Source organism: Solanum pennellii, chromosome 5 (genome assembly GCF_001406875.1).
Source record: "Solanum pennellii chromosome 5, SPENNV200".
NCBI classification, from domain to species: Eukaryota; Viridiplantae; Streptophyta; class Magnoliopsida; order Solanales; family Solanaceae; genus Solanum; species Solanum pennellii.
The window spans coordinates 71,145,504-71,166,050 of NC_028641.1; the positions used below are offsets into that span (position 1 = coordinate 71,145,504).

General features: G+C 34.6%; 1 protein-coding gene across 6 annotated transcripts; it reads left to right on the forward strand.

Annotated features, from left to right (window-relative positions):
• The first annotated feature begins 11,517 nt into the window (after nucleotides 1–11,517).
• Nucleotides 11,518–19,919, forward strand: LOC107020944 (pre-mRNA-splicing factor CWC22 homolog). Of its 6 annotated transcripts, none has more exons than XR_003578596.1 (8): nucleotides 11,518–11,699; nucleotides 12,321–12,392; nucleotides 13,080–13,251; nucleotides 13,380–13,450; nucleotides 15,848–16,056; nucleotides 16,940–17,066; nucleotides 17,198–17,398; nucleotides 19,528–19,919. XR_003578596.1 is itself a non-coding variant. In XM_027917238.1 (7 exons), the coding sequence occupies exons 3-7, from the start codon at nucleotides 13,113–13,115 to the stop codon at nucleotides 17,336–17,338; spliced, it is 687 nt and encodes a 228-aa protein (XP_027773039.1). In that variant the 5' UTR covers nucleotides 11,518–11,699; nucleotides 12,321–12,392; nucleotides 13,091–13,112; the 3' UTR covers nucleotides 17,339–17,398. The 6 variants fall into 6 exon arrangements, 1 of the variants encoding a protein (XP_027773039.1); XR_003578598.1 differs by having other exon boundaries at nucleotides 13,094–13,251; XR_003578595.1 differs by having other exon boundaries at nucleotides 11,519–11,699; nucleotides 13,091–13,251.
• The last annotated feature ends 628 nt before the right edge of the window (nucleotides 19,920–20,547 follow it).

The following is a 20,547-nucleotide window of genomic DNA, read 5'->3' on the forward strand; positions in this document are numbered from 1 at the left end:
AACTTAAGAAAATCAACTACAATGAGTTGATTTTATGCAAAATAAAGCGGAAAAATCAAATACCGACCTCTGGAGGTCAGAACTTTTTCCGAAAAAATGAATTACAATAAAAATCGACCTCTTGATATTAGTATTCAATAAATGAATAAATAAATAACAATATTTTTTTTTCATTAAATATAAAAAAAACTTGAGAGAATTAATTTTGTTTGAATCGTCTTCTGGAGGACGGTTTTGTGTAAATAAAAAGCAAAAAAATTATAATACTGACTTCCGATAGTCTGTAAAATTAAATAGTATGTAATTAAATTAATTTTCTTGCTATTGTGCATAATACTAAATTTTTATTTTGCACCTACAATTAATTATTTCAAATGTGTAACAATTTTGTATACATTTATAAATAAAAAGGAAAAATTAATGAAATAAACAAAAAATCATCAATAATCTATATTTAGAGTGTGAAACTACGTTGATATGAATTAGGAGATAATTATACTTATATTTCTAAAGTGACGTACAAACTCTATCAGTCCATCATCAAATTATGAACTCAATAACTCAGGTAATGATGTAGAGGTCAGAGCTAACATATAATCCATCCGAGTATGAAATGCGAGATGATACTCGTAAAGTACTGTACGAATCAAGTTCTGTCAAGATTTTTATGTTCAATCTTGAATGGATGTCAAGTGTAGTGATCATATCGTAGTCAATATAATGGAATTTAAATGATAATCCATCGGAATATGAAATACATTGATTGTATACTCGTCGAGTAGTTTAACAAATCAAGTCTTATGCATTAATGGTTCAGATATGAAATACATTATCAATTAAAGAAATATTGACCAATTAAAGGATATTTCTATATTAAATTTGATATTTATCAATTGTATTTCAACATTTATGAATTCTTAATTGATACTATATATATAATAAATGTAATTTTAATTAATAAAATCAACCTTAAGAGGTCAATATATTTAAATTATTAAAAAAATTTTAGAAAAGGTCCTGAATTACTCTTGAACATTATGATTTGGAACTGATATACCATCGGGTTGAAAAATTGGTTTATATATGCCCCAGCCATTATAGAAATGGCTTATACTCTTTGACTTAACATATTAATATTTAATAAATTAAAAATTCATTTTTAAGCTTTACATTAAGAAAATATCATGTGAAATTTAAAATACACCTTCTTCTACCATACCCACCCGACCTAATTGGAAACAAAATATCCACTCACTCAAAAATTAATCTTATATTGAATATTGGCAAAGTTGTATGGAACAGGTAGAGTCAACATGTTCCAGAGACTTCAACGAATGAGAGATTGTATAAGGAATACAAGTCTGTAACAAAACCACAATGAAAAGGAAATTATGTTTTATTATGTAAATAAGGAAAGTGTGGCTTCTTTTTTATTTAAGGAAATTTGGTTTTCTTATTTAAATAAGGAAAGTATGCCTTCTTATTTATTTAAGGAAACTTTGTGTTTATATCGTGATTATACAAGTTAAAGTACAACAAGGTTTTCGAGATTAACAAACCGTTGTCAAAGTTGAAATCAACAAAGATTTTGTTGATATGCAGTAGCTTGTAGAAAAGGAGTCCAAGTAGAAGTTATACAAGGATTTGTAGAAGGAAAATACAAGTTGAATTATACAAGGAGTTGTTGAAGTTCTGATCTATAAATAGAGAGCTATTTGCATTAGAAAAATTGCGCACTTACAAAGAGAGAAGTTAAAAACACAATCAAGAGGGTTGAGAGAGTTTTGATAAATACTTTTGAGTGCTGCGAATTGAGTGATAAATTGTAAGGTTGTATTCAAGAGTCTTGTTTACAATCTGAGTTGTGTGAGTAGGGGTAGCTTGACAAGTTGCAAGACTTGTAGAGCATTAGAAGATACGAAACTAGGGATTAGTTTTTTGTCTTGGGTAGAAGAAATTAGAGTTTATAATTTCTTAGGTTACAGAGGTTTGTAATTGTTGTATTGTTTGAAGTTTATAAATAATACAAAGTGTTATTCAAATTAATTATTGTTAAGTTTCAAACAAACAAGAAACACATTGTCTGTACGTGTTCCTTTGAAGAATTCATGAGGGTAGAATTCTAACAAGTGGTATCAGGGCTAGGTTATCTTTGAAGAGTCTAATAACTCAAAATAAGATCAACATGAGTTCTGCACCTCCATTCGGACATGGTAAAGGGCAACACATCAACAGACCTCCATTATTAAATGGACATTACTACTCTGAAGACTTCATTCAAGCTGAAGACTACGAACTGTGGGTGAGAATTACTAAGGGACCACTAATTCCTACTATTACTGATAGCGAAGGAAATAAAGTACATAAACCTACAGATACATACGATGAAGCTGATTACAAGATGCTAGGAAAGAATGCAAAAGCTAAGTGCATTCTTGTATGTGGACTAGGACCTGATGAGTTTAACTGTATCTCAAGTTGTACCTCTGCTAAACAAATATGGGATACCATACAAAATGCTCCCGAAAGTACAACTCAAGTTCGAAAATTTAGGATTGCCAGATTGTGCTCTGAATATGAAGCCATTAAGATGAAATTCGGAGAATCTCTTCAAAATATGATTACAAGATTCACCAGTATGGTAAACTCACTAATATCCTTGGGCAAAGTATACACCACTGATGAACAGGTTGACAAAGTACTTAGGACTCTACCTAGGTCTTGGGAAATAAAATTCACTGCCATTAGAGAAGTCAAGGACCTAACTAATATGACTCTAGATGAATTAGTTGGAAATCTCAAGACTTATGAGATGAATGTTGACAAAAGTCGTAAAGGAAATAAAGAGAAAAATCTTGGACTTAAAGCAACTGAAAGTTATGAATCTGACATAGATGATGATGATCTGGCTCTGATAAATAAGAACTTCAAGAAACTCATCAAAAAGGGATTAAACGCCACCAAGAAATCACCACCCACAAAAGAAAAAGATCTTGTAAGACAACAATGCGGAGGCTGCTTCAAGTGTGGTAAGACAGATCATCAGATTAAGGATTGTCCAATGTGGCAATTAGAATAGAAAAAGGAAAAAGCTGAAAAAGAAATGAAGGAACTCTTTAACAAAAAGAAAAACAAAGAAAAAGAACAAGCAATGTATGCAGCTTTGGGAACAGGTTCTTCGGACATGTATGAAGATGATGAGGACATTGCTTTGATGGCGATAGAAGAATCAGATGTTGAACCTGAATCAGACTCTGAAGAAAATGAGATAAATTTTCTTAACCTAAAAGATAAACTAGTAAAATTCTCCAAGAAAAAGCTTTCATTCCTATTGCTTGCTTCCATAAACACAATTCAAGAATTTGTTAACATCAAGAGCCAACTACTTGCTTCCCTGTCTAGCCTAAAGTTTAAGCACATTTATCTTAATAGAATAAAGTTGACCTTCAAGAAAAAATCAAGCAACTTGAATTTCACAATCTGGAACTAAGAAGTGAGAATTTAAAATTAAAAGATCTTGGTAAAGAAAAAGGGGGTGAACTGCCTGACCAAAACTTGAGGTCGACAAACTCAAAAATAACTTAAAACTAGAAAAGAAAACTCTAGGAGAATAAATCTTGAATTAACTAGGATGAGAAGTGATATGGAAAGAGCAAATAAGTGGACGAAATCCTCCATGATAGTAACTTATCTAGGTAACAATAATAGGAATATTAAAACCGGAATAGGGTATGAACAGCCCATAAATGGAAATCCTATGTTTTGTATTATTTGTGTTAACTCGGGTCACTCTAAACAATATTGTCCTAAATACAAAACTGCTACTGAAGAAAATAATTCAAAAGGAACCTATAAAATTGTTCAGAGGAACAGGTACATTCCTAGGAAAAATAGTCTGCCCAAATGGGCTCATAGAGATCTTATTCACCCTTTTGATCAACACAAAGGACCCAAGCTAATCTGGGTACCTAAATCTAACCTCTAATTTTTTTTTTCAGGAAGAAGTGAGAGAAATCAAGCAACATTGGTACATGGATAGTGCTTGCACAAGACACATGACAGGTAATAAGACATTGTTTCTCTCACTAGAAGAAGGAAAAGTAGGTATGGTAGCTTTTGGTGGTGGAAAAAAGGGTCAAATCAGAGGAAGCGGAAAGATTGGAGATCTGATGAACACTCAATTGATAAAGTCTACTATGTGGAAGGACTCAGACACAATCTACTCAGCATATCTCAGTTATGTGACAAATGAAACAAGGTAATCTTTCGATCCACTGGTGTTGAAGTAAACAACCTAAACACACAAAAAATAATGTTAACCATAAAAAGAGATAAACATGTCTACACTATAGATACCTCAACTATCTCTGATAAAAATTTGGTGTGTTTAAGTGTGTTGGATAAAGATCCCTTGTTATGGCATAAAAGGTTGGGTCATGCTAGTCAAGTACAATTGAACAAACTTGTCACCAAGGATTTAGTTGTAGGACTTTCTAAAACAAAATTCAAGGAGGATAAGGTGTGTACTCTAGGGAAACAGATAAAATCATCTTTTAAATCCAAACAGATGATAAGCTCAACCTGTTCCGTAGAACTAATTCACATGGATTTATGTGGACCAATGAGGTTTCAAAGTAGAGGGGGGAAAGATATGTGTTTCTCTTAGTTGATGATTATACTAGGTACACCTGGACACTATTTCTTGCATCAAAAGATGATGCCTTTGAGGCTTTTTGTTCACTGATGAGAAAACTTCAAACAAAATCTGGGAAACAATTAAAGGCAATCAGATCCGACCATGGAACTGAATTTGTGAATTCAAAGTTTGCCCAATATTGTGACTCCCATGGAGTTGATCATAACTTTTCTGCCCCAGAACCCCCCAGCAAAACGGTGTGGTAGAAGGAAAGAACAAAACCCTTCAAGAAATGGCTAGAACCATGATGATCGCAAGTAAAATCACCAATCAGTTCTGGGCAGAAGCAATAAACAGTGCATGTTATACTATATATAGATGCATGTCCAGACCTTTGTCAGAGAAAACTCCATGTGAATTACTAAAAGGCAGTAAGACCAACATCTCTCATCTAAGAGTGTTTGGATGCAAGTGTTTTATTCACAACAATGGGAAAAATCTGCTTGGGAAATTCGATGCTAGGAGTGACAAAGGAATTTTTCTAGGTTATTCTACATATAGTAAAGTGTATAGGGTACTTAACAAAAGAACTATGTGTGTAAAAGAGAGTGTGCATGTTATTTTCAATGAAAGCAACACAATATCTAACGAAGATGTGCCAGTTAGTGAAGCATCTGAGGAAAAACATACAGCCTCTAAACGGGAACAGGTACAAGAAACAGGTTCCTCTGACACAGAAAATAGAGAATGTACTGAAATACTTGAAACACGAGAGGGTTCTGATGATATAGCTGATACTGATGAAAATCAATCTGATTCCAATGAAGAGCAAGATAGGGAAAAATCAAATCTGGTTCTAAAAGAGTACAAATACCAAAGATCACACCCATTGGAAAATTTGCTCACTGACCTTTCTTCTGGAATTACCACTAGATCAAGAATGAAAAAACATTGTGCTTATAATGCATTCTTATCCATGGTGGAACCAAAGAAGATAAGGGAAGATCTCCAAGATGCAGATTGGATTATAGCTGCGGAAGAAGAATTACATCAATTTGAAAGGAGCAAAGTATGGCATCTGGTACCTAAGCCCCCAAACAGAACTATAATTGGAACTAAATGGGTGTTTAGGAACAAGTTAGATGAACATGGTACCATAACCAGAAACAAAACTAGGTTGGTTGTTCAAGGGTATAATCAAGAAGAGAGATAGATTATGATGAAATTTTTGCACCGGTGGCAAGATTAGAAGCAATTAGATTACTTATAGCATTTGCATCTCACATGGAGTTCACATTGTACCTGATGGATGTCAAAAGTGTTTTTTCTAAATGGGTTACTATAAGAAGAAGTATTTGTTAAACAACCCCCTGGCTTCGAGAACAATGACCTTCCTGATCATGTCTATAAACTTGACAAGGCTCTGTACGAGTTAAAACAATCTCCAAAGGCATGGAATGATAGATTGTCAAAATTTCTTTTAAGCCATGGTTATTTAAGAGGTAAAATTGACAATGCACTTTTTCTTAAATATAAAGAAAAGGATTTGATTGTGCAAATCTATGTTGACGACATTTTTTTTGGAGCAACAAATAAGGATCTCACAAACGAATTTGCAAATCTTATGAGCAATGAGTTTGAGATGAGTATAATGGTGAATTAAACTACTTCCTTGGGCTTCAAATAAAGCAAACACCTGGAGGTACATGTATTCATCAGCAAAAATATGTCAAAGAATTACTCAAAAAGTTTAAGATGGAAGATGTTAAGCCAATTGATACTCCAATAGCCACAGCCACTAAATTAGACCTTGAAGGAACATGTTCTGCTGTTGAACAAAAATTGTATAGAGGCATAATTGGTTCACTTTTGTATCTTACTGCTAGTAGACCTGATATCGTGTTTAGTGTGGGATTATGTGCTCATTTTCAAGCTAATCCTAAAGAATCACATCTCCAAGCAGCCAAAAGAATTCTTAGATACTTAAGAAGAACCTCTGATTTAGGACTTTGGTATCCAAAAGGGAGTAACTTTGAATTGGTTGGGTATGCTGATGCAGGGTATTTAGCTGATCGAAAAAGAACTACAGGCATGGCTCACTCTTAGGATCTTCTCTCATCTCTTGGGGATCAAAGAAACAAAACTCAGTTGCACTATCCACCGGCGAAGTTAAGTACGTAGTAGTAGCATCATGTTGTGCTCAAATTCTATGGATTAAACAACAACTCAGTGACTTTGGTCTTAACATTGAACAAGTTCCAATCTTCTGTGATAACACGAGTGCAATCAACATTGCCAAAAATCTGGTACAACATAAGAGAACTAAACACATTGAAATTCGTCATCACTTTCTGCGAGACAATGTGGAAAAAGGTTAAATCTCTATGAATTTTGTGCTACTGAACAACAAATTGCCGACATATTCACTAAAGCACTGTCAAGGGAACACTTTGAGAGGAACAGATTGGAACTAGGAATGATAAAGTTAACATGAAGTCTTCAGAACAATATACGTTCATTCAGATATGAAGAAAAGAATTCAAAATTGAAATTATCATCCATGGTCAGGTAAGTTACTGAAGAGTAAGTATCATTATTTTACTTTATAATTTATGATAATATACTTCAAATACCACACACATAATTACTTCTCTCTTACACACAAAATAAAATCATTACACCTAGTCTACAATAAATAGCCGCCAAAAACCTTCAAATCCCACTCCTTTGCCCCAAGAAAAACTCTTCGACTTCTTCTCACAAAAACCGAAAACCTTCTTCTTTTTAAAAGTCTCTCCAGTAAAAGAAACATTCTCACTACACTTTTCTTCTTTGGAATAATGGATTCATCTTCTTGCACCCTAGCCATCATCTCATACCAGCAACCACCCTTAAATTGCTACCCATCTGATGTACTATATGTAGATACCCTAGGGATATCTCATACCTCATACCCATTATTCGAAGTTAATACTATTCAGGGGGAAGATGATGAACATTCTATGGCAACGAGTAAGGGGGAATACCCAATCACCATGTCTAATGATTACATTCCCCTTACTTGTTTCGTCCCTAGGAAAATTCGTTCCCGACTTATCAAAAGGTCTACAAAAACAGTGGATTCATCTAGGGAAGTCCATGAAGATGCAGAACATTTTCCTCCTTCGATTCCAATACCTGTAAGGGTTACTCGATCTGTCAAACGATCTCTAGAGGAGGGAATGATTCTCATACATACCAAGAAGTCACGTCGCTCAACAAGTAAGTCCTCATGCACTGACTCTCATATCATTATACTTGATGATTCATCAAAATTAGAGAAATCTAGAAGAATGATAAGAAAATAGTGTCAAAATCACCTAGGAAACCATCCAACAAGTCTAGGAGGAAATCTGTAGAAATAACTAACAAAACAAAAGGGAAGGGAAAAAGGGTAGTATCATCTGACTCATATTGGGAGGAGGAGTTTGGTGATGAGGGGGAAGATATTGGTCTTACTGATTTAGATCAGTATCCTGGAATCTCTATTGATAGAGTCATGAATTTTATGCAAAGAAAGGTGTTGAGGGGAAGGTTACTTACAGGGTTTGGGGGTGAAGAAATGGGGGAATTACTTAGTCTATTTAATACCTTAGGTTGGACTAACTTGTTCCTTCAAGTACATCTAGAAGGAGAATGGGTCGAATGGAAACTTGTCAGGTTTACATCAACGCTATTGTTTCACCCTCATCCATCTCTAAAACGGTTAGGGGGAAGAACTTTACAATTACACCAGATGACATTAGTCAGATTTTAGGAATTCCTAATACTAGGTGGCTATGTCAAGTTCAGTTGGCCTCCACTGGATGGATTGCCTAATGCTCTTGAGATTATTAGAAAATTTTCACATGACCCTTGTGCTGAGGAATGCTCTAAAGTCACTAAAAATGTTATGTTACCGCTAGATAAGTTGTTGTTTGATGTCGTACACAAAGTTATTCTTCCTAGAGGACAGAAGCGCACTGAGGTTAATTACATGGATCTCACCCGAATGGAACTGCTGCTTTCTAGGCAGCAAATAAACTTACCTGCATTGATGTTGTCTCACATGAGTTTTATTTGTATGGAAGATACTAAGCTACATTCCTTAGGATATGGGTTCTGGTTAGGTGAGTTATTTGAACACTTTCAAATACCAGTAAAGAAGTGGCAAGAACAAACAACCAAAGATGTCTTGGGTACTATTGATCTTACTGTTTTCCCAGATCTTAAGAAGGGAACAAGTGCTCAGATATAGATGTTATGTGCTCAGCTTGTTTGTAAAAGTGATGAAATTAATGCACTCAAAGCATCTCACTCTGTTTCTATGGATCAATTGCATTTAATCTATAAGCTTGAGCATGCTCGTCTAAAAGAAGAAAATTCAAGATTGAAGGTGAACTAACTAAGGTTGTGGCTGCGCTTGAAATTGTACAATCCACAAATTCTGCCAATCTTAAAGGGCTTCTTGATCTTGTTAAAGCAAGTTCTTCAGCTATTTCTCCATTGCGTGCTCCTTCTCAGCCTTCCTAAACAAATTTCGTGGTTTTTATGTGTTTTTGGTGTTTTGATATTTTGTATGCTGATTAAAGCATATAGTATACTTACTTGTCGTTATCTTACAGACTTGGACCAGATGTTTTTTTTTTGTTCTCATTTTACTATCTGGATGGTTGTTTATTTGTTTTTTTTCAGTTTCCTATATAGTTAAATGTGTATGCAGTCTTTTTGTCAATGACAAAAGGGGGAAGCAGCGTGCATAAGTTGATATGTATAAGTTTGGTGTTCACTTACCTATTCAATGAAAGCTTACCTATTCAATGCAAGCAGGATAAATTTGTCATAAGTCAAAAAGGGGGAATTTGTTAATCTTATTTTGAATATTGGCAAAGTTGTATCGAACAAATAGAGTCAACATGTTCCAGAGAGTTCAACGAATGCGAGATTGTATAAGGAATACATGTCTGTGACAAAACCACAATGAAAAGGAAATTATGTTTTATTATGTAAATAAGGAAAGTGTGGCTTCTTATTTATTTAAGGAAATTTGGTTTTCTTATTAAAATAAGGAACGTATGCCTTCTTATTTATTTAAAGAAACTTTGTGTTTATATCGTGATTATACAAGTTAAAGTACAACAAGGTTTTCGAGATTAACAAAGCATTGTCAAAGTTGAAATCAACAAAGATTTTGTTGATATGTAGTAGTTTGTAGAAAAGGAGTCCAAGTAGAAGTTATACAAGGATTTGTAGAAGGCAAATACAAGTTGAATTATACAAGGAGTTGTTGAAGTTCTTATCTGTAAATAGGGAGCTATTTGCGTCAGGAAAATTGCGCACTTACAAAGAGAGAAGTTAAAAACACAATCAAGAGGGTTGAGAGAGTTTTGATAAATACTTTTGAGTGTTGCGAATTGAGTGATAAATTGTAAGGTTGTATTCAAGAGTCTTGTTTACAATCTGAGTTGTGTGAGTAGGAGTAGCTTGACAAGTTGCAAGACTTGTAGAGCATTAGAAGATACGAAATTAGGGATAAGTTTTGTGTCTTGGGTAGAAGAAATTAGAGCTTATAATTTCTTAGGCTACAGAGCTTTGTAATCGTTGTATTGTTTGAAGTTTATAAATAATACAAAGTGTTGTTCGAATTAATTATTGTTAAGTTTCAAACAAACAAGAAACACGTTGTCTGTACGTGTTCCTTTGAAGAATTCAGGAGGGTAGAATTCCAACATCAAATTAACTCAACTCATTTCATTTCGGTGTTCCCAGTTTCCACGCTCAAATGAAACAAAAATCAAAAATTTTGTGAGAATTCCGGTGAGCTCTAAACTAGAGCCAATCGGTCTCAAAATTATTAACTTACGACGAAAATTATCATTTTTCACAGACTTCTTTGAAGTAGTAGATAGCTTAGATGATGCCATAGATTTATTTGAAGTCATCTCGGAGATGAAAATTAGTGATAAATGAGAAGCATTTTTGCAGTTTGAATGATTCTTGAAATATAATTTTAGCTGCGACGTGGAATGTCAACGTGTCGTTGATGATTCTATCTCATTTTTGAATGTTTCAAACATGTTCATTTTATTACTAAACAATATATAAGTTGATAAATCCATTACATAAGGTCTAATAAGATTCATCAAAAGTGGTCATAAACCATTACAATGAACTACAAGTTACTTAGGCACAAATCACAAATCTGCAATCGAGCCACGGGTCATTTTCCCTTCATTGTCAGTTGTTTCACTCTCTTCTTCTTTACTTTAACTTGTAACTGACGGGAAGTGAATGCTTCTTTGCCCTTTCAAGTAGTCTTATTTGGAAAATATGATAGACCTGAAAGGTTGAGATTCCTCTCGCATTTCCTTTAAAAGCAATTCTTGATTTTTTTGTTTTCTATTCCTTCAAATATTCAAGACCTCTTTTTCATATTTATTTCTGTCTCACAAATTACCATTGGTTTCAGTGGTGAATCTTCTACATTTTCGATCTCAAGATTGTAGAGCTCATCAGATCCTAACAATTTTTTTTATTGTTGTTGATGTGGAAATGATGAAATGAAATGGGTGAAGTTAATTTGAATGGATGGGTTTTTTTTGTTTTCAATTGGATTGGAAGGGTATGGTGGAAGGTGGAGTATTTTAAAAATCACATGACATTTTCTTAAATTAAAGATAAAAAAAATTTAAATTTATTAAATATTAATTTGTTAAGTAAAAGGGCATATGTTGAATCATTTCTATAATAATAGGGATATATGAGCCATTTTTTAAATTAAAGGTATATTAACTTCAAATCATAAAGTTCAAAGTAAATATTTGGTAAATATTTTTAAAAATATAGATTACTATTCTAGAGATAACCTTAAAACCCTAAGTCACTTCTCTCACTCCTCTCTCACGCCCAGCATCCTCGACCCATTCCTGACCGGCGCCCGCGCCTACCCCCACCCATCACCGGCCGGCGCCACGCCACGCCACGTTCTCCGACCGGCGCCGTCTCAGCAGCAGCAGAGGGCGGCACAGCAGCAGCAGCAATCTTGGTAAGTTTTAAATTTTCCATTTGCTCATCAACAATTTGAAAAAGTTTAGGAATATCACCAAACAAAAAAGAGAACTCCAACTTATGCATTGACTTGTTTCAAGACTAAATACCAATCTTGATTGTTGATATTAATTTGTCTGATTATCTAAAAGAGTTAATGTATGTGGGGTTTGCTGCTTCTAGTGAGGGGAGTACTGAATTGCATAGTATTGAGAATTGGAGTTTTCGAACTTATGGATTTGTCCCTGTGAGGCATCCTCATAATGTTTCTGATAATACTGTGATTGTAAAGCCTCCGATTATTCAAAATTCTGGCCATAAACATCATAATAAGAGTCTTGGGTTGGTTTTTGAATTGGTGGTCCGGCTTTCTTTATTTTGGTTGGATTTCTGTCGAGAAATGGTGAAATTTGCACAAGTAAGAAATCTGTAACAACAAAACAATGAAAATAAATCCAAGAAACATTGATCAATTGAATATAGGAGAAACCTATTTTGAATTATCAAGAAAAAGAAAAAACAACACAAACTTGTTAACTAATTGTCAATTGTTAATAATGACTGAAATCTCTCTATAATGACCACTTAAGAAATTTTAAATTGTTTCTTTTCGTGCTAGGCAATTGAGGAATCTCAACATTTAAAAAAGTTGATACAAGACTATTCTCCTTTCATCAAAGTAGGAGATAAGGTTTGGTGATTCTAAATTTCTATAGTTCAAGTACAATTGTTTTCTAATAATGTGTTTGTGTCCATCTAGTATTGATACTTAACTTTAATTTTGTGATAATTTGCTTGTGTCCATCGAGGGTTGACACTTGCTTTAAATTAGGTGATGATGTGTTTGTTTTGCATAAGTACCAACATTAGTTGATCCTATTAATGGCAATTTATTTTCTTGCAAGATCAATTTGTGTTCATCTAGTGTTGATACTAAGCTTTAATTTAGGAATAACGTGTTTGTCAAGCATAAGTACCAACACTAGTTGATCCTATTGATGACAAAATTGATTTTCTTTCAAGATCAATTTGTGTCCATCTAGTGTTGATATTAAGCTTAATTTAGGAATAATGTGTTTGTTATGTATAAGTACTAACACTAGTTAATCCTATTGATGACAAAATTGATTTTCTTACTAGATCAATTTGTGTCCATCTAGTGTTGACACTTAGCTTTAAATTTAGGAATAATGTGTTTGTTAAAAATAAGTTCAAATAAAGTTTAATAAACCCCAGCTAGTTTGACTCATTAATACCTCACCACCAAATGACTCGTAAGGATGAAAAAGTTATCTGCCATACTGTCCAGGGTTTAATTGTAATTAATGCTTCCTGCTTCAACGTTGTAAAGAGAGTGCTAGGGTTTAACGAATTACAGTGTCGACACAGAGAAGAAGAAGAAGAAGCAAAAATGGGAGGTAAAGGGAAGAAGAGAAGAGAGAAGAATTACAGGGCAGCTCATGGAGGCACTACTAGACTTCCTCCCCCACCCAACACCTCTTCTATTGATGCCATTCCCTCTAAGCTCCGTCAAATTATGGCCTTTTCAGGTACATACACCGTCTTGTATGTGCTTCGCTGTGAATTGATTTTGTACATGAAATTTTGGTGGAAAGTAATTGTTTTTCTTAGTTTTCAATGTTTCTTACAAAGTGGGTTTTCTTATTTATTGTTTTAGGGGATGGGAAAGGTTCATCGGATAATGCAGACAGGAAGAAAGGAGATAGTGGTGGTAGTGCTAATGGAAAGGTATAATTGCATATCGAAAGTTAGGACCTTGTAGTTCTTATTTTGGCCTTATTCATGTAGTTAGTGACTTCTGGTATATGCTATCTATATGTTGTTTACTATGTTTAGGTAATCACACTGTGCTTTTAATGTTATGGTACCTTTAATGAATGAATGTTCTGCAGTGCTTCCAATTAGTTGTCATGTTTTCTTCATTGTCGTTTTTTCCTTTTCCATTACTACATTGATTTGCTTCACTTGAGTGGACGTTCTTTACGAAATAGCCTCCCTACCTTTATAAGGTAAGGTATAGTCTACCCTCTCCAGACCCCACTTTGTGGGATTTCACTTGGTATGTTGTTGGTTCTCAATAGTACTTATCTTTGTAGTGATATTTTTTGTGGTACGGTTGTACAATTTGGTTTTAGTGCTGAGTTTGGAATTATTTAGTCTACTAGTTGTAGGCAGTGCATGAATTGCATGAGTTTGGGAACCTATAGTTAATAAAAGATAAATTCCATTCTTTTGCTGAGAAAGGCTATAATGGTATTTATACAAGTAATAGTCCAATTTATGAATTATAAGCTTTTTTTGAACTTTTTTGTTTGGAGAGAGGTAATAGTCCAATACTAGTAATATGATTATGAGGATTCTTATCGACCACCCAGTGATAAATGAGACAGGGGTGCAGAGACAGCTAGATAGTGGTGGAGCCAGGAGTTTTACTAAGGAGTGTCAAAATCTATAGTAAAGAAGCCAAAGGGCGCCGATGTACAGTATACATATAAAAGAATTTTTTACCTAACTACACAGTATAGTTTTCCAACAAAAGTGTATCAATTGACACCCCTTGAATCATATGGCTCCGCCACTGCTGCAACTAGGGGTTTTGGCTAGAAGAAGCAACTCTTTAAAGAGAGCCTAATAGCTTAGTAATTGAGTTCTCTTGCTCAGCAACACTCAGACAAGCGGGGAATGTTGGGGTGAACAGAAAAGTTTGGCTATAGCCGGATCTAAGCTTACTGTAGTAAAGGGGGGGGGGGTGCTCATGTTATAGCTTTGGTATATGCATACTAACAAATACCAGGAAAAAAATGCCATTTCAGATGAATATATGATGTATTCACAATCCCTCGAGCAAGTGTAGTTTATTGTGATTAACACACTTCATAAGCTCGGAAGTGTTCCGTGATAGGTCTATTAATCTATGATTAGCTCAAGTAAGCAGTCAAGCTTGAAAACACCAAATTCAATCAAGCCCAGTTAAGTGTAGTTTGGTTTCCTAGCAACTTTGTTAGACTCTGTCGCTCTCATATTTACCTGTTCTCAACACTTGTCTTCTTCTATAAGCTATAGAATGTTAGACGGATTTTGCAGCCCCTTTCTGCAGTGTTATCAAAGGCGCGCTTTAAGTGCGCTTAAGCCCCGAATGAGGCTCAAAACGTGTTGAGCGCTTCACCTCCCTTTATGTGCGCTTTAGTATCGTCATCAAGGTTCTAAGGCAAACATTTCCTTGCCAATGAGCCTCTTATGAAGAATTTGAAGCTAAATAATTGCTATTTCACTATATCATAATTTTTCTCAATTTCTTTGGTCATATATTTGTCATTTTATGTTTATAATTATTAGACTTGGACTAAACATATATATTTTATTCTTTTCTCCCGTTGCTCCTTTTTTGGTTAAAGCCCATGTTTTATTTGCGCTTTGCGCTTAGAGCCCCCACAGACCTTAGAGCTTTTTTGCGCTTTCGCCTTTGATTACACTGCTTTCTGCAGGAAAAATAGTGTTTTATGTAAGCTATTACATGTGCCAATGAGTATAACTGTATAATCGTATTTTCTAAGCTTTTTACTGAACAAAATACAATCTCTATATATCTCTGGAATAATTAATTGGATGCTCTCTCTTGAGAATCATATTTATGCAAGCGCCTACTTTTCAATACATCTTGTTTGGGGGGTGGGGGTGGGATGGGGTGGTGTATGGGGTTCCCTGTTACATATATGGAATAGTTAAGTTAATCAAAATAAATTCAATTTCGACTTTGAACTTGTCAATAGATAAATAAAAGTTCACTTGAAGTGTCTCAAGAATTTTCTGTTAGTCTCCATTTTGACCAAAACAAATGTCAATGCTTCTGTATGCTATTGTTGCACATTTTTCAATGCCAGTGATCTTTTCACTATTTGTTGTTCCAATTATTGTTAATATTCGTATACTTCCGCTCTCTCTTGTCTAGAGTAACTTACATATTGTTGTGAATCATTAAGTAAAGGAACTCGAGTTCTCTCTTTCCCTTCTGTTTGTTCTACTATGACCTCCAATGGCTTTTTGTGTTTTCTCCTTTCTATGTGAATGCATTCTGTGTATTATATTAGGTGTTCAAACTTTGGACTTATATGTGTCCCTGAACAGAGGATACATTCAGACGATCAAATTCAAGCTAAAACTGCGGGTAACAAACGGAAAGATGACAAAAGCAGTTTGAGTGGTGTTGGAGCTGAAGAAAGTAATGCACATCAGAAGAGAAATAAAAAGAGAAAAAGGAAGGAAGTGAAGGACCTTCGGTTTGATACAACTGAACTGGGCATTACTAGTTCAAAGAGAAAGGAGCGAAAGAAACAGTAAGAACTGATGTCTCAGCAAAAAATTGTTCTTTTACTTTCCTGGATTAGAGATGGTAGTAACATTTACTTGAAAAGTACTTTTCTATAATATAAGAGGTGAGAGTTGAAGTAGAGGCAGAGCCATTGTTTTATGTCAATCTTAAATGCTTATGCCACATATCTTGTTTAGGAGAACAACTAAACCAACTCTATTGAGGGAAAGGGTTATGCATTTTAATGATTTAATTCCGGCTATTCAAGGGAGTCAAATCCGCCACGTCACAGTTATGGAGCTTGAAGTTCTTAGGAGTTTTCCTGGACCAGAAGCCATTAACTAATAACATATCCTATCAACAAGTGACTAAGATCATTGGGTAGTAAGGGGGTTGATTTGCTGAGGCTTGGGGTTATTCTACGACAACTTTGACTCAAATCAAATTCAGTGTTAATTTAACGACTAACCTTTGAACACCATTACCTGTTTTCTCTAGTTTATAGATTATTTGCTTGTTTCTCCTATTACTAAGAAGCAGCTGAGGTATTTTTTTTCCAGGTAACTTTCTACTCCTTGACGCAACAAGTAGTTGAACATTGTTCTAGTTCTACCGTCTATGTGTATGTGCGCACTGTATTCCTTACAATATCATATTTTATAAGCAATCTGGGTAATCAAGCAACTTCTGTTGTAAGCAAATGAAAAAGGATTCACCCAAATTAACCTTTCTTTACTGAAGCAAATGTAATAAGGATTTCACATACGATACTCATTTTGACATGTTTCATTTCTCTTTTTTTTCTTTTTTTCCCAAGTGTTTTTTGGTTCTGAGGGGTGGGGAACTGGTTTCAGGCATTGCATAGTCTATAGGTTGTTACCGCATGGTTTTAATTTGGATGTATGCAGGCGTTTGGCAGAAATGAAGAAGAAACATAAAAAGGCCAATACTGATGAACACATGGATTTTCCTGGCCGTGAAGAAATAAAATTTGGTGAAGTCGTTGAAGCTCCACCTAAGCTTGCAGTTCCAAAGGTACATCTAGATAGTTGTATACTGTATTTATACACACTCGCATTGACATGAACTTTGCCTATGCTTATGATATTGACCTTGTATACACTGATATTCATATGGTAAAACATACTTGTGTTTTCATTATGAAGGCATTCAAGAATAATGCACATGATGCTTCAAAAGAAAGACTTCGATTGCAAGCAGTTGAGGCCTATAGGCAGCGGAAAGGATGGACATCAAGACTGGGGCTTCAGATTTCTCCACCAATCACCGAGACTCCATTGGTATAGTTATCTCAGAAACAACTAGTTGGATGGGTACATGATGCCATGCAAAATATCTACACTAAGGTAATACTTGTCATGGAAAAAGTTAACAGAAAGAAAAATGAAAAAGGATGTGGAGACTCGGCTTAATTATACAGTATATGAGTCTTTCTCGTGGTTTATTAGTATACACAAGTCATTATACTGTGAAATCCTTTTTGAATTGAATGTTACTCGTGTTCTGTCTTGACTCATAGAACATCGATAACTATGGTATTCTCCCCTGAGACGGGGTTGACCAGTCGGAGCTGGGTGGTGGGGCGTTGCAGGTAAGGTTGTAAGATCATGAAACGCGAAAAAAAAAAGGAACTGAAAATGAAAGCAGACAGTTAAGTTTGTGTGCTGTGAATGGGTTATAGGTCTTATTTGATGCTGAGAAGTGAGAACCTAACAGAAATTGAAGGTGGCTTACAACAAGCTTGTGTCTTGAAATTCACCTCTATTTTTATACTAAAAAGTGATTAATTACATCATCAGCAACTAGTAGAAATACTATTATTAACCTCTACAATTTTTCGTGAGCGTTTTAAAATAAATTTAATCATAATAAATATCATCACATAATTCATTAAACCCAAAATCATTAGAGGTGGAAAAAAAACTAATACTATCTTTTAGATAGAAAACTAGATAACTATCATGAAGAATGTCTTCTAGTGCTAATTTGAAAGATTAACTATCATTTTCTTTTTCCTGTAAGCCTATTGCTTTTTGTATATTTGCCCCTTTGTATTGACGCAATACATCAATGAGGATTGTTCAGCTCTAGAATAGTAAGTACTTCATGTTCTGCTGGCTACTGGCCTCTATTAAAAACCATGCTGTTCAGTGTGCCAGACAGTCAAGTAGGACCGAAGTTCCATCTGTCATTTAGGCGTTGGAAGAGGCTGTTCCTTTCCTCTAAATCTTATCCATAATATTTTTGTGTGCTTACACAACAAGTTCTAATTTAATATTTAGTTTATGTTAACCTGTAACCGTGGTAGAATTATTTGAGATAAACATCAGTCAGTTGGTGACTTTTATCAAAATTAATACGAAGAAATTCCAGTCATTGTGTATTTTTAATCGTCAAACTGCTGTATGTGGACTTTTAATGAGGTGTTTAGTTACTTAAGTGTAGGAGAAGGGTCAAGGAGGGAGAAATTCATTAGTTTATGTCCCTCCCTCCCATTATTTGGAATAAGTCAAAGGGTTAAAGAGAGATATTTTGTCCATTTAGTCCTTAAAGGGGCTAAAAGAGCGGACTTGGATAGGTATCTAGCAGATCCTTTCACTTGTACTCCTATCTCCCACCCTTCTCTGCTCTCTTTGAAACAGACTGTAAATGATTGACTTTTCCAAAGTGGAAAAGAATGATAAAAAAAAGGGAACTTTTCTGCTGCCAGAGATCATTGATCAGCGGAACTCTTTGCTGGCCTTTTTCAGAGTTCATATAACATGCAAGGTGGATGGCTATGTTGCTTGGACACTCAAAAAATGTTGCTGCACCTATATTGGATTCTTCAATAATTCTCTGCTTTTGTAGGATCTGACATGCAACTGTCGACATTTTTAAAGAGTCCAATTAACATAGGTGAATGGTTATTTTGGTTTTCTTGGAGTCTCTCCAATTGGGTATAATAATTTTAGTTATCAAACTACCAAGTACTGCTGCACAAAAACTGATGTTTTTATGTTGGTTGATGTATCTCTTTTTTTTTTTTTGCATTAGTAGTATAAGGCTTTAGCAACTCAAAGATGTGTTTGAGCATGGGGGGTTCTGATTGAGAACATATTTGAAGAGTTGTTTAGTTCTAACTTCTAAGTTTACTACTTCACTCATTGTGTATGTGCAACTGCTTTACGGCTGATGTGTGTAATGAGTCAAGTAAGCAGCTAGACCATCCTTCATGTTTTGTGCTATATTTACTAATTGGTATGCAATTCGAAACACGTCCTCCTAGTTTCAGGCACCTGGCTATGCATCACATATGCTCCCTGCCCATTGTGTGATTTCTGTACATATTCTGCCTTTGGCCTATTGAATGATGACAGTGCACCATTTCTCCTAGATCATCTTTGCTGAATCTGAATATTACGTATCATATGGTTCATTAATTAAATTGTTAGTTGCTTTCTGATATATGACCTTTTTCTTCCTGCAAATGTAGAAAAATGAGAAAGAAGGATCTGTAGTTCAGCAGGAAGAATGACCTTGTCTTCAAGTCCTCGTCATGTTGCTAGCTGAGATCCTGCCAGAAATTTCAGAATATATCTGAATCTTATCGCATTATGTAACGACTCTTTCACAGTTTTTCCATAGGCTACTTAAAACACAGCAGCACTTCATAATCTTGTCCATCCAACAAACAAATTGGATGGACGGTATGTCATGTTATTCATTTTCCATTGCTATACTGTTGCCGAAATTCTCCACAACGATATTCGGAGTCCCACAGTTGTATGAGTTACCTTCATTACTAATTCTATTTACAAGGAACATACATAGATAGCATGGTTCGCCAAGTTTAGAGGTGTTTTTAGCACTTCTCTTGGCTTTTTACTAAGAATCTCATGCTCCTACGAGAGTTTAAGACCACTTGTTACGTCATGTAATAGATCGGGAGTGTATCTTAGTTTAGTTAGTCAAATAGAAGAATGTTTATAGGGTTGACAACTAATAATGCACACGTCTAGTTCACATGTCTTTTCAATACTTCTCTCTAGAAAGTATAAGTATGTTATATTTTTCATTGGAGAAAGCCATTTCGCCCATTTCACATTATGAATCCAATTAACATAGATTTAGCCCAAATATTTTTGGATGAAATTGGTAAATAGCCATATCGCTATTAATCTTTAGCCAACGTTTTAAAATTATTGAATATTCATTTTCTATGCTGATTTGAATTAGAGTACCTTAAGCTAAATTTAAAGAATTATGAGACATGGTAAACATATGCCCTTTAATTATCATTGGTAGAGAGAGTTCTGAAAAAAGTTATTACATATAGGATAAATTAGGTTTAACAGCAAATACATTATATGAAAAATACTACTATAAATTGCAATTTTTATATATTAATATGATTAAAAATGTATTATAAAATGTTAATTAAGTTTTTTATTATTTGACTTAAAATAAAAAATCACTAACTAAGAGGAGATGTAAAGAGTACTAAAAGTGACAA

Coding starts and splice junctions, on each gene's coding strand:
- LOC107020944 (XM_027917238.1), top strand. CDS start 13,113: ATGGGAGGTAAAGGGAAGAAGAGAAGAGAGAAGAATTACAGGGCAGCT. Junction 13,451..15,847: donor GTGGTAGTGCTAATGGAAAG/GTATAATTGCAT, acceptor GTCCCTGAACAG/AGGATACATTCAGACGATCA. Junction 16,057..16,939: donor AGAAAGGAGCGAAAGAAACA/GTAAGAACTGAT, acceptor GGATGTATGCAG/GCGTTTGGCAGAAATGAAGA.